Source organism: Guyanagaster necrorhizus, assembly GCF_019112545.1.
Source record: "Guyanagaster necrorhizus MCA 3950 unplaced genomic scaffold BT62scaffold_1, whole genome shotgun sequence".
Taxonomy (NCBI): domain Eukaryota; kingdom Fungi; phylum Basidiomycota; class Agaricomycetes; order Agaricales; family Physalacriaceae; genus Guyanagaster; species Guyanagaster necrorhizus.
This window is the reverse complement of record NW_025064880.1, coordinates 676661-697827: the sequence shown is the minus strand read 5'-3', so window position 1 is coordinate 697827 and position 21167 is coordinate 676661. Positions and strand designations below refer to the sequence as shown.

The following is a 21167-nucleotide window of genomic DNA, read 5'->3' as shown; positions in this document are numbered from 1 at the left end:
AAAGGAGGAGCTAAAGGCGATGGTGGAGGTATTGAAGAATGAAGTGGGGGGAAGACGCGGTTTGATTAATGACCCGCGCGTCAGCCCGCTGTCGTCTTCATTTTTGTACGGGCAAGGAGTGATATGAATACAATGCTCTTTTTTTTTTTTGGCTATGAAGGAAGTGGTAATTTTATCTTCTCGAAGGTTCGAAATGGTGATGCCCCAAAATGGTAAGTGTCAGATTGTTCTCGAAATCGAATTTTTTCACCACATATAAACAAGGGGCGCGCGCTTCCTTCTCATTCACCGTTTCTGCTTTCTTACTACTCTCTTAAAAGTGTGTTTACCTACCGTTGTTGCTGCTGCCCATCTTAATCCTTTACGCAGTTATAAAATGGCCACCGAAAGCTTTGGATTCCAAGCTGAAATCAGCCAGCTTTTGGATCTGATTATCAGTGAGTGGCTCCTGTCTTGTCTGACGCCTGCTCACCCCTTTGTGCAGACACCTTTTATTCGAACAAGGAGATTTTCCTGCGGGAGATCATCTCCAATGCCTCTGATGCGCTCGACAAAATCCGTTATGCATCCCTCACTGAGCCTTCTGTCCTCGACACCGAGAAAGAGCTCGTCATCCGCATCGTGCCCCACAAGGAACAAAAAGTCCTGTCCATTATCGATACCGGTATCGGTATGACCAAGGCCGACATGGTCAACAACCTCGGTACGATCGCCAAGTCGGGCACAAAGGTAAGCGCCCAAACATTTCCCACGACGACTGTACCCTGACGCTTGTTGAAAGGGATTCATGGAAGCCCTGAGCTCTGGCGCCGATATTTCCATGATTGGCCAATTTGGTGTGGGTTTCTACTCTGCGTACCTCGTCGCGGAGCGGGTGCAGGTTATCTCGAAACACAATGATGATGAGCAGTATATCTGGGAGTCTGCTGCGGGTGGTACGTTTACCATCACGCAGGATGCGGTCAACCCTCGTCTCGGACGGGGTACGGAGATTCGTCTGTTCCTCAAGGAGGACCAGCTCGAGTACCTTGAGGAAAAGAAGATTAAGGATATCGTGAAGAAGCACTCTGAGTTCATCTCGTACCCTATCCAATTGGCTGTTACCAAGGAGGTTGAGAAGGTGCGTGTCTATATATATATTTGGGCTTGTTGCTGATGGTGGATATAGGAAGTCGAAGACGATGAAGAGGAGGTTACTGACGAGAGCGCGGAGAAGCCCAAGATTGAAGAAGTCGAGGATGACGAAGACAAGCCCAAGGAGAAGAAGACGAAAAAGATCAAGGAGACGGAGACGACAAACGAGGAACTGAACAAGACGAAGCCCATCTGGACTCGCAACCCCCAAGATATCACGCAGGAGGAGTATGCGGCGTTTTACAAGAGCTTGACGAACGACTGGGAAGATCATCTTGCGGTCAAGCACTTTTCCGTCGAGGGTCAGCTAGAATTCAAGGCTATTCTATTCATTCCCAAGCGGTACGTGTATTTTTGCCATGTATGTAAGCTACGTCTGAGGATTCGTCAGTGCACCGTTTGACCTGTTCGAGTCGAAGAAGAAGCGCAACAACATCAAGCTGTACGTGCGGCGGGTATTCATCATGGACGACTGCGAGGACCTGATCCCCGAGTATCTGAACTTTGTGAAAGGTATCGTGGACTCTGAGGACCTGCCTCTGAACATTTCTCGCGAGACGCTGCAGCAGAACAAGATTCTTAAAGTGATTCGTAAGAACATTGTGAAAAAGTGCTTGGACTTGCTGTCGGAGATTGCCGAGGACAAGGACAACTTTGCCAAATTTTACGAGGCGTTTGGCAAGAACCTGAAGCTGGGTATTCACGAGGATGCGCAGAACCGGAGCAAGCTTGCCGAGTTTTTGCGGTTCTATTCGACCAAGTCTACGGAGGAACAGGTTTCGCTTAAAGGTGCGTGTTTGGGTTTTACGCGTGGTGGACATGTGGTGACCGCGTTTTTTTTTTTTTTGGTTGGTTAGATTACATCACGCGAATGCCGGAGGTGCAAAAGACGATCTACTATCTGACTGGTGAATCTCTCGCTGCGGTGAAAGAGTCGCCGTTCCTGGAGGTGCTCAAGAAGAAGGGCTTTGAGGTTCTGCTGCTCGTTGACCCGATCGACGAGTATGCGATCACGCAGTTGAAAGAGTTTGACGGGAAAAAGTTGGTGTGTGTGTCGAAGGAGGGACTGGAGCTTGAGGAGACTGAGGAGGAGAAGAAGCAACGGGAGGAGGAAGCGGCTTCGTTTGAAGAGCTGTGCAAGGTAGTGAAGGAGGCGCTCGGAGACAAGGTCGAAAAGGTGATCATGTCGAACCGGATCACGGATTCACCATGCGTGCTTGTCACTGGACAGTTTGGATGGTCATCAAACATGGTAGGTGTTTGCTGTGAATTTGTGTGTTGTTTTTTTTTGAGGGATGCTAACGCTTAGATTAGGAGCGGATCATGAAGGCTCAGGCACTGCGGGACTCGTCAATGTCGTCGTACATGGCGTCGAAAAAGACGCTGGAGCTGAACCCGACGAATGCGATTATCAAGGAGCTGAAGCGCAAGGTTGCAGAGGACAAGTCGGACAAGTCCGTGCGAGATCTGACGTATCTGTTGTTCGAGACTGCGCTGTTGACGTCTGGGTTCACGCTGGATGAGCCGACATCGTTTGCGAAACGGATCCACCGAATGATCAGCCTGGGCCTTGATGTTGACGAGGAGGAAGAGGACACGGCGATGGAATCTGATGCCCCTCCGGCGGTGGAGGCGACGTCGACGTCTGCCATGGAAGAGATTGATTAAAGAGCAATGTATGTTAGTTACGATAAATGATTACGGCTTGCATTTGGGGTCCAAAGCAGCACGCGTCGACGATCGCGAGTGTACGTACGCGTGGGATTTAAAAGGCAGGGCCCATTGTTCCCTTCTTCCATTGTTCACGACCATTTATTATACCCGTCTGCATGGACCCATACTCTTAATGTCCTCGCAGTATTCCCAGGTATCCTTCTCCCCCCCTCTTCTCTCTTACCCATTGTCTGACTGTCTGACTTTCAGTCGCCTTTAATGATGCCTTTGCTCGAATCTCCCATATCGCTCGTCTCTACACGGCCGGTACGTGTCGTTGCTGTGTCGTCACAGCGAGGTGGCTTACTTTTGTCTAGGTGGCGGCGCTTACGAGTCGACGTCGAGGGAGCCATCCATTTGACAGTCTGCCGTGGATCGACCTTGTCAATTCGCCCAACGTTGGCGGCGAGTGCGACTTGTCGCAGCTGGGACCTGTTCGCCGTCGTCGTAAAGTGCGATCCAGTCCATTGTCTCGACCTCGTCGCTTGCCGTCGTCGTCGCCAGCACCGACGTTGCCCGTATCACTGCTAGGGCGTTGCTCGACGCCACCACCACCACCACCGGCCTCATATATCATATTTGACGACCTCATGCCGCATCGCAATTAACGAACACTCGCATATCATTATTTACGTTACGAATATTTTCTTATACCAAAAAAAAAATGTAATCATCAAATATTACTCCTACTCCTATACTACCTACAACGATGACTCGACCCATCAACTTTGGTGCTGGGCCGTCTGCGCTCCCAGAATCAGTCCTAAAAGAGGCCGCAAATGGCCTGCTAGACTTTGAAGGGACTGGCATCGGTATCGCTGAAATCTCGCATCGCTCGAAACAGTTTACGGCGTTTGTGAAAAAGACAGAGACGCTGATTCGGACGCAACTCAACGTCCCCTCGACACACGAGATCCTATTCACGCAGGGGGGCGGCACCGGCCAGTTCTCTGCGGTGGTCTACAACTTTCTGGCCCGGCATCGACTGCTGCACCCAGACGACGGGGAGCCAGTTCTGGACTATGTCGTGACTGGGTCGTGGAGTAAAAAGGCGAGCGAAGAGGCTCGACGGCTGGTGGGTGGCTCGCGGGTGCACATTGCTGGCGACGGGCGGCGAGAGGGAAAGACGTTTACGCGGATCCCGGGACATTCAGAGTACTCCTTCTCGCCCAACGCCGCCCTCATCTACTACTGCGAAAACGAGACCGTCGATGGCGTCCAGTTCTCCCATGACCCCTCCGCCCCCGCCTCTTTCCCCTTTGACCGTCTCCCGACGACAGCCGCCCTCCTCCCCCTCGTCGCAGACTACTCTTCCTCCTTCATGTCCCGCCCCATCCCCCGCCTCGCCGACCACGCCCTCATCTTTGCCGGCGCACAAAAGAACATTGGCCCAGCCGGTCTCACCATCCTCATCGTTCGCCAGGACTGCCTCGTCGACGTCGACGCCGCCGCCGCACTCGGCGCCCCCCCCGTGCCCATCTCCATGGCATACAACGTCATTGCAGACGCAGCCAGTCTCTACAACACTCCCTCCGTCCTTGCCCTCTACATCTCTGGCCTCGTCCTCGACCGTTCACTCAATCTTGGCGGCGTACAGTACTACGAACAGCTCAACAGGCGCAAGGCAGACAAGGTCTACGCCGCCCTGCGCGACGGCGAGGCACGCGCCATCTTTCGCCCAAAGGTCGAACACGGCTCCCGCAGCTGGATGAACGTCGTCTTTGACGTCCTTGGCGACGGCGCAGAAGCCAGATTCATCGCTGGAGCAGAGCAGCTCAACATGAAGGCTCTCAAGGGTCACCGTTCAGTAGGAGGCATGTCCTCTCTCTCTCTGTCCTATCCCCTTTCTAACCCTTTCCCAGGCATTCGTGTATCCCTCTACAACGCCATTACAGAAGAACAGACAGACCGTCTCGTCGCCTACATCCGTCAATTTACATAGCATACATTACATCTGTAATCAACACATATCAGTAATAAACGTCGTCCGTCCACCCCGAGGCTGCACCAACACCTTTTCCGCCCCATTTATCTGGTATGTTTCGGTGCTCTGTATTCCCTCCGCCCACACAGACACCTTGGGCAACATCAGCTCCCCATGGTGAACTGCAATCATCGTTAATCCCACAGAATACGTCCCATTGTGCTGCCAGTAAAAAAAAAAAAAGCTAAGATCCAACATCAGGAACGAAACTCGACTTGCTCACAGAGGCACTGAAATCCCCCCTTTTCCGTCCGCTCACCAGCCAGTCCCTTACCAACTCTTCCACATCGTACCGCATCCTGTACTCCGCATCCTTTTCTCCACTCGCATCCCAGTGGAACGACGTCTCGATCGATAGCACCGCAGAAATAGGCTGTCCAGCATACCAGCACGACTGCCCCGAAAGCTTGATCCTCACCGCCGCAACAATCTAATACCTTACTCGTCAGCACTCATCTGACGCAACAATAGCACACGCACATTCATCGACGGCACATCCACCGGTATCTGCATTTCTCGCCAAGAACCCGAATCAGGCCCAAGAGCTCTCCGAGTGCTCAATTCCTCTCTCAGCTTGCTCCCAATTTCCTCTCCTTCAGGAACATCAAGCTCCCCAGTCAAACTGTACCGCTCTACCCACCCACCGTCTCTCTCCAGTGCCCGCACCACCTGATCAACAACCACAATGTCACTCGTCGCCTCTTCAATCACCTTTTCCACCTCTGCGATTCGTCAGATCTATTAAAACAACCCGGCCAACGCGGTCACGTACCCTCCCGCAGCATCCGAAACCTGACGCGCAGTCTCATCGGCTCTCGAACTAGACTCTTTAATATCACTTGTTCCAGAACCCGCATGCGTACGTACGTACCAGGGCCATCAGTACCATCAATGCAGAACAAAAAATGCGCACATTGAGCAGGCGTCACCGTCTATAACCCATTCAGCCTTTTCGGAAAAAAAAAATAACAGTTCAATGCAGCTCACAATGACTCGAGATCCAACCCCACACGAGACCACCTTTACACCCGCATCTGACGGGTCCAATTCAACTCGCGCGATACGCACGTGTTGATGGCTCGCCGTCGAGATGGTGAATTTCGTGAAAAGTCTGCGTGGTTGCGGTGAGTCATGACACAACAAAGAAAATGCTAGGATACCGTGTCCCCCGAAAGAAATCCTCAACGTTGACGACAATGGGGTGCGTTACCTGGACGCTCCTTACCACGGAGATGACACGGCTGATCGTTGGCTCCGCCTTTGTAACGTACTCGACTTGGAGATGCACCTTCTGTTACGTTAGGGTCAGTAACAGTTCACGAGAACAACGAGTCCCTCACCATCCCATACGCCCCTGATACCTCGGAATGAGGCACAGAAACAGATACACTCTCGCCCCTCCCTATCCCTGAGAGCATAATGACTCCGTCATCACCACCCGTCATTTCACCGACACCTGATTCCAAAGAAATATTCTTGCGCTGAAACGTCGCAGATGGCGACGACAGACGGATCGTCATCGAGACAATTTCATTTCGTCCTGTGAGCACATTGATCACAATGGAAGGACTCCCGAGAACGACTGGGCGCAATAAAAATTTTTAAAAAAGTAGGTATCGCAACTGACGCGTGGACGTACTGAGTCTGGGTAAGCTGACCCGAACATTCATTGCTAGCGGGTCTCGCGGGAGACGTATGAGAATCCCCTTGTCCTTGGAGGATTTCGCAACTTTGACTGGCTTTCGATGCGTCTGTTGAAAAACGAGCCGGGATACTCTTACTTCGCTCGTATCTAGGAGATATGTCCCAGAGAGCGGCGTCTACTGCAAAGTAAACTTGCATTCATATCCATCCCACCCGTTTGCTTACAGGACAAAATAGAGTCACAGTCGTTTTTCCAGCCGGTAGTGACTCGCACGGGACAGTAAACTTGAGTCGGCATGCGTCCGCCCCGTACAAAACTATGCACACTTCGTCAACCGGCAAATCCTACCACAGTTCAACTCCTTTAGCATAATACACAAAAGTCGCAACTCACACAGGGTAGATGATTTTGTACCATCACATCCAAAACGTACCCATCCCTACCCGAGGCCGGCCGAGCATCTGAAGGTGCATGAACCGTAACCGCTGCAAGGTCTGTATGTACGAGATCTAGAATGCTCAGTATTTTTGAAAAAATAGAGAAAATCCATAGATACCTTGATCAAGCTCAGACGCAGCATTCTTCAGCTCCCCAACTAGCCGACTGACGTACACTTGCGCATTCTGTTCACACAGAAGCAGCTCAGCGCCACTTTCAATATATATGGAAAGGGAGGAAAGAAGGATGTGCATCCATTCTCTGTCTTTGGGCTTCTCAAGGGACTCGTGGATGTCTAAAGCACGGGACAGCATCAGAGATTGTAGTGACGTCCATTTATGTGGCGCGTAATGTGCGGGTAGGGACGTGTATGTTGTCAATGCCGTCGACAGCCGTCCCCGATGGCTAGACCAAATTTGAGTGTCGTATTCTTTCAAAGAGAACGTGCTTACACGTCGAGGGCAGCTAGACTTCCGTGCAATTTGAGGGCGAACTTTCGGCGACCTGCTTTAGCATACATGTCAATGGCGCGATTGGTGATGTTGATATAGAGGTCGTAAAAGGCTTCCTTGTCTTCTAGAGCCTTCAGTAAACGGTCATTGCTAATCATCTGTGATGACGACGTCTTGGTCAACTTTGCTGATACATCGGACACGCCAGAAAAAGGCGCGCGACAAGGCAGATGCTGGGTCTTCATGCCAAGTGTATCCAACTAATAAACACGTTAAAAGCAGCACGAAAAAAATGAAGAGAGTCGGCGTACTTGGCTTCGTGCAAGTTCAAGAAGCTCACCTTTACCAGCGTAAAATGAAGCGAGCTTCTTTTGGTCGACTTTTAAGCTGGAATGCCAAGCATCACATTTCTCCACAACGCTGAGGGCAGACGAATAGATCCAAGACTCCACAAAATGGAGCGGAAGAGTTTCCTAGCCTGTGTCAGTGCAAGCAGAAAAAACAAATTGAGCCCATTCACCTCAATCTCCCTCAACCGCCGGCCAAAAGCGCCGAGAAACGCTCCTACCCTTCGACAGACTTCAGGAAGACGGCCATACTTGGCCAGTAATTCACATTGACGAGTAAGAAGATACGTTCGAAAGTCAAAGACAGATATTGTGTTGGCAAGAATGAGATCGCGATATGGCTTCTTGGAGATGGACAAAAGAGGACTCGAATCATCTTTAGGTCCTGGCGTTATCAGAGTTCCAAACCATGATAGATTCTTCTCCTTCAGCACCTGGTAGAACGAGGCTTCGAGCTCATCGTACTGCACTAATGCTTCGGAGACTAGATTCATTCCCTCGAAGGAACTAGCAAGACTTTCCTACGGACTCTTGAGCTGCTTTTAGGGCATGACAACATGTAGTCACACCTTGAGTATGAAGAAGGTACAGAAATTCCATCCCGGCATCAAACGTTGGCCTTCTGATCGTTTGACGTCGTCTTCCTTCTGCAACACGGCGGTGTCAAATGCAGAGGAGATTCCATCCTTAAGTTTATTGAGAAACTCTCCCCATGCGATAGGGCTGTCTTGTGTGCTTGACCAGGACACTTGGACGCATCTGGTACGCTGTGAATGGAATGCACAATCGGTACTTGAGAACTACACACCTCTCCCGTTTGTCCGCATTGAAATCAGCTCTCAGTTTGTCTAGAACAGAACCCTTCAATTTCAGGAAAGTTCCTGTCGGCGCCTTCCCGTCAGGTTTGACGATTTGGAGGATCAACCACTCTTGATTCCTCCGTGAGGTGACAGAAACGTGCCAGTCTCTGACCTGCTTCTTTACAGTGGTTCGGTATGATTCAAGATCGGCATCCTGCAGCAAGTGAGCACGGTATCCGGTGCGTCAATAGTTTGATGTCGAGTATCACCTCACAGTTTACGATATATATATTCAAGAGCGGCTTTTCAAGCAAGTTGACAGGTACTTGAGAGGTGTGTTCGTCGCGAATCGAGTCCAGATTTACAAGAGTTACGTTGAGTTCCTGTATGGTTCGGAGCGACGTCCTCGATGCTGACTTCCAATGAATATTTCGTAGAGGAAGCTGTGAGTTGAAACCATGCTGTATCTGGGTCCAGCTCGGAGAAGAAAGAAAGAACGGCGAGCCAGAATACGACACCAGCACCGGCTGCATGATCGTCTCCGCGAAGGGCAACTCCTGGGAATAACACGGTCCGGCCGGCAGCCTCACTTTCAGCTTTTTTTTTTTCATTTTGAGCTTCGTCGACATGCCATCTCTAGAGGAAGCCGAAACTTCATCGTCGCCAAATGCCTCCTTCAAATGCCTTGGTCTCATTGACCCTCTGCTGCAAGCAGTGGAACAGATGAAATTCACAACACCGACCGCCATCCAGGTCCAAGCATTACCACCAGCTCTCAAGGGACGAGATATCATTGGTGTAGCTGCTACTGGCTCCGGAAAGACGGCAGCTTTTGCTCTGCCCATTCTACAAAAACTCTGGGACGACCCCAAAGGCCTCTTCGCCTGTGTAATAGCACCCACACGTGAACTTGCTTTCCAGATATCCGAACAGTTCGAAGCTCTGGGGTCAGCTATGGGTGCTCGTTGTGCAGTTTTGATTGGCGGGGTTGACACTATATCACAGTCTGTGGCTCTGGCAAAACGACCCCACATCATTGTTGCCACCCCTGGACGCTTGAGTTATCATTTGGAGAACACAAAGGGCTTTAACCTTAGAAGTCTTAAATACCTGGCAAGTACTCACATATATTCCCTTCTATGCTAGCTAATCGAAAGCAGGTTTTGGACGAGGCAGACCGTCTCTTGGATATGGATTTTGGCCCTGTAATCGACAAAATATTGAGGGTCATACCGAAAGAGAGAACGACATACCTCTTTTCCGCCACAATGACGACCAAAGTTGAGAAGCTGCAAAGGGCGAGTTTGCAGAATCCTGTACGCGTTGAAGCATCATCAAAGTATGTTGTCATTTTTTCAATCCACTTCAATCAGTAACTTCCGGATCAGATATCAGACAGTCTCAACGCTGCTTCAATATTACTGCCTAATGCCATTGAAAGATAAGGATACATATCTCATTTCTCTAGTGAACACCCAGTCACAAAATTCAATAATTGTCTTTACACGGACAGTGCACGATGCGGCTAGGTATATGATGCGCGTCACTCCTTATACAGCGGACTAACATCCGCGTAGGGTCTCTATTATCCTTCGGACGCTTGGATTCCCTGCGGTTCCTTTACATGGAAAGCTTACCCAAAGTCAACGTCTTGGAGCGCTAGGGAAATTCAAAAGTGGTGGACGCAGCATCCTCGTAGCCACAGACGTTGCTAGCCGGTATGTTCCCAAACCCTTGCATGTATATATCGGTATAACATGATTTCAGAGGGTTGGACATTCCGTCCGTCGACATCGTTATCAATTTTGATATTCCCACTCATTCGAAAGATTACATCCACCGTGTTGGACGCACCGCTCGGGCTGGTCGTGCCGGCAAAGCGATTACGCTAGTGACACAGTACGATGTGGAACTACTGCAGCGTATTGAGCAGGTGATCGGGACCAAGATGGAACTCTGGCCCACGGATGCAGAAGAAATAGCACTGCTCAAGGAGAGAGTTAATGAAGCTGGAAGAGTTGCGATCAGCGAACTCAAGGAACAAAGTTCAAAGGATGGCGGGCGCAAGCGACGACGTGGTGGAGAGGGATATACTCGTGACGACGGAGATAGGGATGACGATGTTATGGAGGCTGGTATACCTCAGCAGCATAAAAAAAGTAAGCGGAGGTGATATCCAATTATATGCTTTTCCCGTGTTGGCCTTTTGATGTGCTCTATCCTGTCGGTATGTATGTATCGTTGTACCATAATTCAGTACCGAATTTTTAAATATTTAATTGGGATGTGCTAGCAAATTTTTGCCCGGCCAGATTTTTTAGGCCTCTTCGGAAATCGGTGCCGACCTATTTTCGGGGTATTTGGGGTCCATCCGAAGTTCCGAATGTAGTTTTGAGCTATTTCCACTCAGTTCTTCTGGCCCCTTCGGTGAGCACAACGCCCACGAGTGCGACGACGACGACGAAAGCACGACGATGGACACCCACATTGACGACCAGCAGCAGAAGGACTACCTCTCGCCTTTCTTTGACCTCGAATCATTGCAGAACGGTGGCGACCTTGGCATATTGTCGTCTTCAGTGAATTCTCAACAGCCTCAGTTGATGATGGCGAGTGCAACTATGCCCTCGCAGATGGACATGGAAATGCTTGGGAACCTGATGTCACTACAAGGGATCAACAGTCCCAACGATATACCCCCCACGTCCCCCTCTCAGCCCCATTTCAACACCAATGCGGGTGCTACGAGTCCACAGCTACTCATGGAGCAGCAGTTCAAGCTGGCTCAGCTTCAACAGCTGCAGCAACTACAAAACCAGATCTTCCAGCAACAGGTAAGTCTCGATTCAGGCGGTGATGAAGGGGATCTTGTCTTACTGGAGACTCGTCATGCATTTTTTCATTTTGGCAAGCCCTTTGAGTCTAAGATTCGCTGATTCTGATATTTTCTTCTTCTGTGTAGATTGCGCTTATCAGTGGGCAGACGACGGGTATACATACAGACGCCCCTGTGCAAGAACCGATCCGGGAACAGCAGCAACCCAATCACTATCATCATGGATTACCGACTCCAGGTTCGATTCAGTCTTCAATATCTCGACTGCTCTTCTGAGACCATCTGCAGGTTCTTCCGCAGAGCTTCGTGCCCAACAACAGCCCATAGAATATGTATCGCCTATGATTCTAAATTATTTAGAGTCATCCTCCCAGGATACTTATGGAGATTCAGTCATGACTCCCATACCCAGCCATTCTGTCTCCTCCCAGTTCAACGCCCCACGCGGATCCACGTCTGCCCCTGCCCATATTGTTTTTCGATCCAGCCCATCTCATCCCCCACACCACGGTGACATTGACGTCGACATATCTCCTTTAACTAGCCCTTGGCTCGGTGCTGAACAGCATCATTCTAGCTTCTCTCAGCGTCAGTCTACTTCCAACAAGCGCACGGCTTCCTCGAGCGGTGACGAGTCGTCTTCGAAGCCATCGCGAAAGAAGCAATCCCCCGCCATCCGGCCTTTCAGTTCTACCATTATGACCAAAAGAGCGACGAATCCTCGAGGTTCACGTTCCACCAATTCCACGCCTCTTCTCCGGTCCACACGATCAAGAAATGGTAGCATTGTCAGCAACGAAGTCGTCGGGGATTCTCCTTCGCCTGTAGATTTGTCAATGCCGCCTCCAGCTGCCCCCACGATGAACCAAACATCAATAACTAATATGTCTGCAGATAACCCCCCGCCAACCATCACACCTGTGACTCCTGCGAGTATCATGAATCTTGGCAGGCTTGGGGTGAATTCTAGCAATAATACCCTTGCAAAAGATAGTGCTGTCGACTTGAAGGGTAAAGCACCTTTAAAAACGCCGACCTCCGTAACAGCAGCAACACCTCAAAGGAGCAAATCCATGAAACGAGGGTCGGTAGGTTCATCCCCTGCTCTGAAGCCTATTCTACCCGGTGGGTTTTATCTGTCATTTGACCTCACTTTTCTCAAGCTTTCACCAGCTGGTTCTACTTCAGGGCCTGCTTCATCTTCCTCCGTGAAAAGTGCCGCTCCTGTTATTCAGGTTCGTAAAACGTCACACAAGGCCGCTGAGCAGAAACGTCGAGACTCCCTGAAGACCACCTTTGATGACCTGCGTGGCTTGCTGCCGCCGATACCCCTTCCATCAGACGACAAATACCCACTAGACGAACCTTTGCTTCCAGGTGCCTTACCCCCGCGGGGACCTCCTAAAGCTGGTGGAGAAGGCCCCAATAAGGGCGTGAGCAAGCTGCAATTGCTAATATGTGGTAATGACTTTATCAGGCAGTTAAAAGGGCGAGTCGAGAGGAGGGATGAGGAAATTAGGCATCTGAGGAGCGAAGTTGGAAGGTTGAGGGATGTCCTTACGAACTCCACTGGCGGTGTGGGCATTGTGGAAGAGGGATGCGAGCCAGTGGATTTGGAGCGGGACCTGGATGAGATTGAAGCAATCAGCGCGGGGTTGGCCAGAGGTGCATCTGTTGGCGCTGATGATGAGGCGGACGAGGACGAAGATTAATCTTATTGTTAATACAGTGTACGAGTGATGGAGCGTTGCCGAGAAGATTGTATATTCTTGCTGGCTATGTTATTATTATCAGTTATGTGTTTATGGGAAGCATTCTATCAAAGCAACACTGCCTGTACATGGGGTCGTTCTAAGGCTTGAACATCAAATCTGACCGCAAGACGTATTTCGTTCCCTTGGTCACTTTGGAACCTTCGTGCAGCAGACAGTCCTGACCGTGCCTGGGGCCGGATGTCGCTGTAAGCTAGGCGATATCAAAGACAGAGAGCTAAAAGACAACCCACCGATGCAAGAGAGCTGTGCCTCGGTTGAGAGGAGCAACCGTGGTTTCATCGCGCCTACATTTCTCGTTCTTGTAAAAGATTGTCTAGTGATGGGCATCAGTGTTGGCAAGTCGATCAAGTGTTGAATACTACTACCTCGCCGCCCTGCACACCATCCTCGACGCCAGACAGATAGATCAAGAGGGTCCATTCGGATTTGGCACCAGTTATAGCATCTCGCACGGAATCGTCGTAATGGGGGCTGAACACTATGATAAGTATTTCATGAAGCTGGATCGATGGAAAGTACAGACCCAAAGTGCTGAGAGGGAGTATACTTATAGAAACGTATATTGGAGTTGAAAGAGTGTGGTTCTCGAGCGGGAAGAGTAGAGCCAGATCTCTTGTCTGGTGCTGGTGGCGGAAAGAGCGGGAGATGAGGAACAAGCAACTCGTACATGCGTTGAGCGAAATAAGGAGAAGTTATACTATATCGATCTTACATACAGGACAGGTCAATGTTCAGGACACGCTAAAAATTAGAATCTGTACTAACAGTTTACCCTTACCGCCTCTCCGCGCCGTTTTGGGGGCGTAAGTTCAAGAGGCAAGTCATCTATAAACTGCGCTACCGCCTTACATTCCGCGACTGAGAGAGAATCCTATAGACATGAGGGTAAGTGCTGCATGAACTACACATGACTAAAAGACAATCCCGTACGTTAATGAGAAGAATCTGATTGTCTAGGAGCACTCGACATGCAAGATGACGTTTGGGGGAGATATTTGGAAGGACCATTTCTTTGGAGGACGACGACTGCGTGGTACACCTAGGTTCCTGGGCTTGCTTAGCAGATTTCTCCAGAGCCTTAGATTTTTTGGTCATGTTGAACGAACAGATTGTGATGGGTAGTGGCCTATTAGTACTAGGATACACAGCGGTAATGACATCATACTCAGGCTATCATTGGACATCTTTTCTGAAAGCTTACTCGGATACATATAACCCAGCAAGAAGAAGAGAGTTTGATATAAATAAGATAGCAGACGACGCCGAGGTCGAAGGAAAAATATTCCATGCATATTCTACACCTACAAGAAGGGCGAGCCTATATGCATGATCAGCTTGTACACTGACTGATCTGAAAAAATATGCACTTGACCACTAGAGGATACCGTGTCTTCCAAGTTAAAAATGGGAGCTGTTGAGCATACCAACAATAGAACTGGTAGTGGAGAGACCTTGCGAAGAGGACGCCAATAAGATTGGAAGTGAACAGAATGGCAGCGATAGCTAAGTCAATTTTAGCTTCGTTAAGAATGGCAATCATTGAACTCGCATTCCGCTGTCACTGAGATTAGACTTGCTGGAAGGGTAGGACGTCGTAATCCTCGTAGAAGGACTTGAGGCACTCCCCCGTCCCGTTTACACCACCGGTTCCACCCAAAGGCGATGAGTGTACAGACATGTCCCAATAGCAGTGCTCTCTTCCACTGAGGACTTAGAAAAGTTTCTTCGGAGACCATCCGCCAGTTTACCGTCCACTTGTAGAGAAACACACGCGACAAATTAAACGCCCCTTGAACATACTCTCTCCAGTTATCCCGAATAAAAGGGAATGCAATAAGGACCTGGGTGGCGAAGATGACGAGGAGCTTTTGAATGGTATAAAGAAATCCTCTTTTCTTGAACAAGATAACGAGAAGTCCCGGAAGGTACAGTATGATCGACATCTTGACGGACAATGCAGCACTGGACAAAAATGATGAGAGTGAACGGTGAAACGGGGCAGCATACCTGAAAAATAAAGTCCCAATATCATCTTTGCCCAACTGATACGCCAGTACTGCTGCTTGCATGGCTACCACAGACCAGCAGTCATTGAAAAGACGCAGCACGTAGATGGAGTGGAGACGTTTGCTCAGAGGCAGTAGGAGAACCACCCAATTTGATGTCCCAGCTTGCCGGTAGATAGCGCATGACAGCATAATGGAAAGCAAGTATAAGCCAGAGTAAATGTACTGGGCCAGCTTGATATTCTTGCCAAAGTCGCAGATGAAATGGAGAAATTGGTGAATGTAAACATGTCCTGCCGGATAGCTATTATTTTGGTTATATGGGAACAATTCATGAGACATGTAGTGAACTTACACAAGAGGTCCTGTTGGGCCAGAGATTTGGGAGTAATCGCGTTGTCCCTTTATATACGTTTCAACTTGTATCATATAAGTTTCCCAGTCAATCTCCGTATCTGAAGCAGTTTATTAATTTCCTTCCACAGTTGAATGTGAACAACTTACAGGGAACAAAATGAACGATGAGACTGACAAGAATGGCATCTGATGCAACGACAAGGAGAGCGAGAATCCAAAAGTATCTGGTGTCTAAGAACAATGAACGTATTCGGTCAGCTTGCAAGTGGAGAGTGGTCATCTCTAATCTGGAACGTGGCACCTTGCTCTCGCGGTCAAAAAGTGAAACAATTCAACAAAGTCCGGAGCACCGGCCCTGAACTCCTTTCAATCCTTGCGCAATGCAACGTCGCCATCCCTTTCCCGACACTTACCCTGAATTCTCAATATACAAATCCAAGGGCTTTCACGAATATCGTATAGAAAATACACGAAAGCATGGACCCTTTGAGAATAGTGGCTATAGGTGGTGGCCCTGGCGGGGGACATTAGAAATGGGTCTATTATCTATACTTGGGCGAGTCGTACGTCCTCACGGCTTGTATCTTTTATGTCGAAGCTAATCATATTTGAAGGCAGTGAATGCGAATTGGAGTTACTTTGCAATTGCTATCCCTACTATTCTTTTTCTATGGTACAAGTGCTCACAGGTCGTCTCCGGTATACTCTCTGACGGATTTGAGGTTTCCAAGTGATAACTCCAGCCTTTTAGAGTCCATCATTGTCATTCCACCGCATGGTGTCCAACTCGAGACGCGGTTCGGATTTCAAACCTTGACTCTAAATGTTACTCGGCGATTCATTCCTCTGTCTACTCTTCGTGATGTGGTCATCAACGAGGGTCTTTATGGCTGGAATGTACGCTATTACCTTGCTGCAATTGTTCAAGACAGGTCCGGAGCTACATCTGTGGCAGTTATTTTCGAGGTGAACCACAACTATCTGCGCATGTTCTACTCTAGTGTTAATGCTGTGCTAGAACATTTTGCCACAATTTCCTGTCCTTCTGGAGATTTACAAAAGTGTTCATGGTGTATTGTCAAATGCATCATAAATTAGACCAACGTATTTATACCTGGGTATAAGCATGCTTTTTAAAGCAGAAAATTAAATTGTCCGAAGGATGTTCCAGACATCAATGCAATCAATGGTCAAGCAAGTTGAGTACACTCTTCGCTTTCATAGGCACTGAGGAGGTCATCATAGCCCTCGTCATCTCCTTCCTCAGCAGCACTATTTCTTGTTCGTCTCGCTGCCCTGGCAGTATCAGTTGACACCTTCCTGGTGCGAGATTCAGTAGAGAACTTTCTCGTCCTTCCTTCGTTACTTTCCCCATTTCCATCTGAGGAAACCTTTCGTGGTCTTCGAGCCTTTGTTGTTGATGGGATATCATCCCCTTCAAAGCTCGACGCTCTCGGAGTGTAGACAATATCCTCTTTAGGCCACTCTATGCTCAACGAATCCCCAATCTGATCTGGCTGGCTTTGGCTACGCGTAGTATCCCGAATGCGAAGAGTGGGGGGGCGAGATGGCTGGCGTCGCCGGGTGCGCACTTTTGAACTTCGAGAAGGTGCATCTATGACCGATGAGTCCGATGTGTCGTCTACATAATGAATGGGTGGAGGAGTCTTTTTCCGAACAATTTTTTTCGGTTGGGGTGGAAGTTCTAGCGGAATGATATCGAAAGAATCGTTAGGGGCAGAAGGGTCGGTGACACTTGGCCCATTGTCATGAAGTAAAACATTGGTGGGTGTTTTTGGAGGTGGAGGGGAGGACAAGGGAGGGGAATCGGCTGAATCGGCTCGACCCCAACCATTGGCATCACTAGATTTGAGTACAGTCTCTCCTTGGGAACTAAAAGAAAGTATTTGAATGTTTCGGTCCGGAGAAGCTGTTGCTGATGAAATTGACGCGTGGCGTGAAGATGGAACTCTGAAGGTTGGAGCCATAGGTGACACAGATCTCCGATTCAGAGGAATTCGTCTACTGGAGCCTCCTGTATCAGATTCGTTGTCTGAACGAGTAGCTCTCAGAAGGGCATCTGATGCTGAGAGGGATGAAACTGAAGATTGAGATTCTCTGTGGACCGCACGCTGCCCTTTTGCTCTCCGGACATCGCTCCATTCATCAGCTCCAGGCTGAGAAGTGACTGAAGGTGGGCGATTGCTGGTTCGACTAGTGATTAGAGAAGAGGAATTGAGAAGCAACGGACGCGGTCCCGATTTTGGCGTCGATTGACCACGAGTTAAGGAAGATAATGAGGCTTGAAGATTCTTTGTTCTGTTTATCAAAGAGGGTGTGCTCTCAGGTGTGGCTTCGCGAGCTGGACTATTGGGAACAGAAAGGGCAGCACCAAGTCCCTCGGGAAAGACGATACTATCACGCGGTGGACGGAAATAGGAAGGTCGGGTAGGTGGGGAGTATACGCCTGAACGGTCAGGAGCAGGTAAAGAACGTCGTGGTCCATCAACGTTCTTGGGAGACCCACCATCTTGAAAACGCGGTGTGTTTTCAACGATTGCACTGGGAGTTTTTTTTCGAGCGCCCCAGGACCCTGCTAAAGCCTTGGCTCGCCAGTTGGTGCTAACTTTCGCAAGCGCAGCAGCAGTGTCCGAGTCCTTCACTTTTTCGGCATAACCCCATAATCGTACAGATGCAGGGAAGTAGGAAATTGAAGGTGTCTTTTCCTCTGCTGTCGCAGGTGAGAGTGAAGCTGAGGTCGGCAATGGGGACGAAGGAGTCGCAGGGGAAATTGGCGATGGTGGCGGCTCCATGGATGATTGATTTGTAATACCTCTCCACACCGTAGAAGCCAAGCGCGATGTAATACCAGAATTGAGACCTTCGGTGGGTCCCTCGGTCTCATTGCCATCATCAAGAAAAGGCTCGTCCTCGCTGTCCGATACATTAGGCGACCTTTCCGGAGATGGTACCTGATTCGTGAAGCCCTTCCACATCGTCACTCTGATACGAGCACCCAGACTCAGTTTATCATCTTTCGCAGCTTTCGACTCCTCCTCCCGTTTGTGTAACAGGTCCAAAGCCGCCTGCATTATGGTATCAATGCCCCCAGCAGACGCAATTGGATAATGTTGCAGAAGTGTCATTCCCTCAACAAAGGCATCGCTAAGTTCCCAAGGATGTAGGGGAGAAGGAGGCTGCACAGTTTCAACCTCCTGTGCCCATAGACCTGGAGATCGGTGGCCACTCTTTCCCAATCTTCCCAACCACGTTAGTTAGAAAGATCAACGAAGGGGTATAAATACGCATACCGAAACAACGCAACTCGTGCGCGAGTGAGCATTGCGGTGCAGATATCAATAAGAAAGTCAAGTCTGGGATTGACATCTCGTTGTCGGGCCTCGCGGGAAAAGATGCCGTCCCAAGCAACGAGAACTGAGCTGTAGGATAGCGTCTGGGTCAATAGAGGAGCAAGCCATCGACTAGGGATACAGTGAGCTTTGACATCATCTCAAAGTGTTGGGTCTACTCACTACGAGAAATGGGGCAAGGCAGGACTCAATCCTTTGCTTTCCTGTAAGTAGTTATACCTGAGAAATTTGGATAACTAACATGGGTCAAAATGGCTGACCATGCTGTAGTGAAGATCCGCATCTGCCCATGCTAATCGGTCTCCCAATTTCTTCATCCATACGCCGCTTCCTTCTTCGTCTTCCAGTTCGGAGAACTCCCCAACAACAGCTTCAAACAGCCAAAATGTATCAGCCTCAGCGTGAGCAATGTCTTCCGGTTCTATCTCTTGCACGAGGACAGAATACAGAGGAACAAGTAACGTTGGAATGTGGGGGGACAAATTTCCGGGATTAATGGAGGAATGAATGTAAAGAAGGCGTCGTAGAGCTGACATGTGCTTTGAATGGACCTTTCCTTCACTTAACGACCTCGATACGAATAAGGTGGAAGGTACATTCGACCGCCGTATTGAAAAGGCTCCTTTCTGGGAATCCTCGATTGCAGGCGTCTCCGCTTCGGATTCAAGACGAATCTCAGGAATGCCCATTGAGGCTGAAGGGAAATGAACAGTTTTGATTGCTTCCAACCGACGATCCAAATTGCTTGCACAGAATATTCTCGTTTCTTCAGGACACAAATCATCCAATGGACATAACGGAGAAGATTCTGGTTCCTCCACAAGACAGACAAAGAGGTCTGGAGGTACGCGAGCCAATTGTTTGGAAACATTCTCTAAAGCCGTATCTAGAGCAGAAAGTGGTGTTGAAGGGGGCTCGGGTACGTTCAATGGTTCCAGGAGTCGACGGACTAAAGCCTGTGGGAAAGAAAAAGATGAGCAAAGGTGCGCTTAGACATCTTTAATCACTTGCATAATAACTCTTGCGTTGATTGCCTATTTCCTTGCTCCACGATGATTTTAAAACAGGAAGAACGTCAAAGAAGAGCCTTTCAACTGCTCAGAATAGACTAAAGGGAGGAGGTTCGATATCGAAGGCTTACTTCCATATCCGTGGGCGCAGCCACGGCGGCTGGTCGGGTATGCCTTGGAATGACAATGAGGATGAAGAATGCAACTATCGGTGCAGGCAGACATACCTCGAGAACACAATTTCCTCAATCGAGGCAGATCCACAAGAGGAGAAGAGTCAGAAGCCAAAATCTCGGACAGTTCATTGAGTCTGGAGCGGTTTCAGTGAAGGCACAAAGAATAATAGAAGGCCACGGACATATCCTGCCTGAGAGGTTCTGGCGTCCACGCAACGCCAAACATTTTAGCAATTGTCGTTAGGTACATATCAAGGTTTGCTGAGGTTGGCGGTGGAGAGGAAAGAGACTTCAAAACCTTTTGAGTATGATCAGCACGGATACAGCAAGGACACACAGTCCAACGTACACGAGGCGACACGTAATTATCGCGATTGTTCGTAGCGGAGCGTGCAAAATCGTGACCTAGACGTTGAACAAGGAAATCTCGAACCAAATGAATATCTGGATTAATGCTTCTTTATCAGTGCTCTAGTGAAGAACGACTGACATGCCTTTGGAATCCACGTATGGCGCAGAGAAGATGATGGTCGAAGCAGCTTCGACTACGACTGGACTTGGTGAATTGCTATGATGGACACCGTTGGATCAGGACGTTGAAGCTCCAGCCAGTCAGACGCACTTGTGTTCCAATTCATGAAAATGCTCCAACAAAAGGCCCGAATACATTGCTAGCATCTCAAGCACATCACCCGCGGCATCCTCTTCGATAAGCTTTTGTGCCTTTGCCCGGGCGAGAACGATGTCTCCTTGCTGCAATAAAGTGGAAATATCCCGTCGAGTAATGCTGGATTTGGAGTCATTTCTTTCCTGAAGTTGGCCAAGTCGCTGTCCAGTGAGTCGTAGTTGGTACTGAGGCGTGCGTGTTAGATTAGATGTCAAGAGGCCACGATCAAGCAAACAGACCTTGACAGCATTCGGGTCCCATTTGTCGTTAGACATGGCTTGTCGTGAAAACGTGCAAAGAGACAGCGGTCACTCCGGATGGCACCGTTGGAAAAGTCGAACCACCTTTGGACTTGCAAAGCCTTGACGCTCAAGTCCTCCAAGCAGCATAAAAACGCACTGCAGGGCCTGAAATCTGGATTTTGCATAGCTTTGTCACGTGTGGGTATATCTAAAT

The 21167-nt window shown here is 49.3% G+C and overlaps 10 protein-coding genes across 10 annotated transcripts; 6 read left to right on the top strand and 4 right to left on the bottom strand.

The window, feature by feature from the left end:
• Positions 1 to 376: 376 nt before the first annotated feature.
• BT62DRAFT_977244 (HSP90-domain-containing protein) lies at positions 377 to 2802 on the top strand (the record flags this gene model as incomplete). Its single annotated transcript, XM_043189265.1, has 7 exons — positions 377 to 437; positions 485 to 729; positions 782 to 1120; positions 1169 to 1476; positions 1526 to 1923; positions 1992 to 2386; positions 2449 to 2802. The coding sequence occupies 7 exons, from the start codon at positions 377 to 379 to the stop codon at positions 2800 to 2802; spliced, it is 2100 nt and encodes a 699-aa protein (XP_043046129.1).
• A 178-nt stretch (positions 2803 to 2980) lies between these two features.
• On the top strand, positions 2981 to 3455 carry BT62DRAFT_998654 (uncharacterized protein; the record flags this gene model as incomplete). The annotated part of the gene is made up of 3 exons (XM_043190742.1): positions 2981 to 3001; positions 3058 to 3114; positions 3165 to 3455. 3 exons carry the CDS (start codon positions 2981 to 2983, stop codon positions 3453 to 3455), a joined length of 369 nt encoding a protein of 122 aa, XP_043046128.1.
• On the top strand, positions 3123 to 4803 carry BT62DRAFT_15309 (phosphoserine aminotransferase). Its single transcript, XM_043179867.1, has 2 exons — positions 3123 to 4661; positions 4710 to 4803. The coding sequence occupies exons 1-2, from the start codon at positions 3557 to 3559 to the stop codon at positions 4787 to 4789; spliced, it is 1185 nt and encodes a 394-aa protein (XP_043046127.1). The 5' UTR covers positions 3123 to 3556; the 3' UTR covers positions 4790 to 4803.
• BT62DRAFT_939661 (uncharacterized protein) lies at positions 4709 to 9062 on the bottom strand. The gene is made up of 17 exons (XM_043187725.1): positions 8783 to 9062; positions 8522 to 8727; positions 8283 to 8472; positions 7887 to 8234; positions 7678 to 7839; positions 7367 to 7626; positions 7033 to 7319; positions 6870 to 6985; positions 6701 to 6820; positions 6471 to 6651; positions 6172 to 6413; positions 5992 to 6122; positions 5819 to 5942; positions 5604 to 5763; positions 5312 to 5553; positions 5055 to 5261; positions 4709 to 4993 (listed from the first exon to the last, which is right to left on the bottom strand). Exons 1-17 carry the CDS (start codon positions 9044 to 9046, stop codon positions 4808 to 4810), a joined length of 3426 nt encoding a protein of 1141 aa, XP_043046126.1. The 5' UTR covers positions 9047 to 9062; the 3' UTR covers positions 4709 to 4807.
• A 47-nt stretch (positions 9063 to 9109) lies between these two features.
• BT62DRAFT_925182 (DEAD-domain-containing protein) lies at positions 9110 to 10807 on the top strand. The gene is made up of 5 exons (XM_043184741.1): positions 9110 to 9626; positions 9674 to 9852; positions 9902 to 10042; positions 10091 to 10231; positions 10281 to 10807. Exons 1-5 carry the CDS (start codon positions 9141 to 9143, stop codon positions 10684 to 10686), a joined length of 1353 nt encoding a protein of 450 aa, XP_043046125.1. The 5' UTR covers positions 9110 to 9140; the 3' UTR covers positions 10687 to 10807.
• Positions 10808 to 10901: 94 nt separating this feature from the next.
• Positions 10902 to 13161, top strand: BT62DRAFT_925181 (uncharacterized protein). Its single transcript, XM_043184740.1, has 4 exons — positions 10902 to 11347; positions 11476 to 11587; positions 11638 to 12474; positions 12523 to 13161. The coding sequence occupies exons 1-4, from the start codon at positions 10988 to 10990 to the stop codon at positions 13059 to 13061; spliced, it is 1848 nt and encodes a 615-aa protein (XP_043046124.1). The 5' UTR covers positions 10902 to 10987; the 3' UTR covers positions 13062 to 13161.
• On the bottom strand, positions 12772 to 14268 carry BT62DRAFT_1070370 (uncharacterized protein). The gene is made up of 6 exons (XM_043178650.1): positions 14055 to 14268; positions 13890 to 13995; positions 13648 to 13831; positions 13490 to 13595; positions 13355 to 13437; positions 12772 to 13291 (listed from the first exon to the last, which is right to left on the bottom strand). Exons 1-6 carry the CDS (start codon positions 14217 to 14219, stop codon positions 13201 to 13203), a joined length of 735 nt encoding a protein of 244 aa, XP_043046123.1. The 5' UTR covers positions 14220 to 14268; the 3' UTR covers positions 12772 to 13200.
• A 53-nt stretch (positions 14269 to 14321) lies between these two features.
• On the bottom strand, positions 14322 to 15809 carry BT62DRAFT_958589 (glycosyltransferase family 58 protein; the record flags this gene model as incomplete). Its single annotated transcript, XM_043188462.1, has 6 exons — positions 15635 to 15809; positions 15486 to 15585; positions 15132 to 15434; positions 14674 to 15086; positions 14492 to 14627; positions 14322 to 14442 (listed from the first exon to the last, which is right to left on the bottom strand). The coding sequence occupies exons 1-6, from the start codon at positions 15765 to 15767 to the stop codon at positions 14322 to 14324; spliced, it is 1206 nt and encodes a 401-aa protein (XP_043046122.1). The 5' UTR covers positions 15768 to 15809.
• On the top strand, positions 15630 to 16629 carry BT62DRAFT_14628 (uncharacterized protein). Its single transcript, XM_043179850.1, has 4 exons — positions 15630 to 16050; positions 16102 to 16186; positions 16239 to 16453; positions 16506 to 16629. The coding sequence occupies exons 1-4, from the start codon at positions 15868 to 15870 to the stop codon at positions 16578 to 16580; spliced, it is 558 nt and encodes a 185-aa protein (XP_043046121.1). The 5' UTR covers positions 15630 to 15867; the 3' UTR covers positions 16581 to 16629.
• On the bottom strand, positions 16515 to 21106 carry BT62DRAFT_925178 (uncharacterized protein). The gene is made up of 12 exons (XM_043184739.1): positions 20951 to 21106; positions 20667 to 20896; positions 20539 to 20612; positions 20394 to 20488; positions 20227 to 20342; positions 20096 to 20178; positions 20000 to 20042; positions 19870 to 19945; positions 19119 to 19814; positions 19021 to 19061; positions 18799 to 18969; positions 16515 to 18745 (listed from the first exon to the last, which is right to left on the bottom strand). The coding sequence occupies exons 1-12, from the start codon at positions 20984 to 20986 to the stop codon at positions 16678 to 16680; spliced, it is 3729 nt and encodes a 1242-aa protein (XP_043046120.1). The 5' UTR covers positions 20987 to 21106; the 3' UTR covers positions 16515 to 16677.
• Between the last annotated feature and the right edge of the window lie 61 nt (positions 21107 to 21167).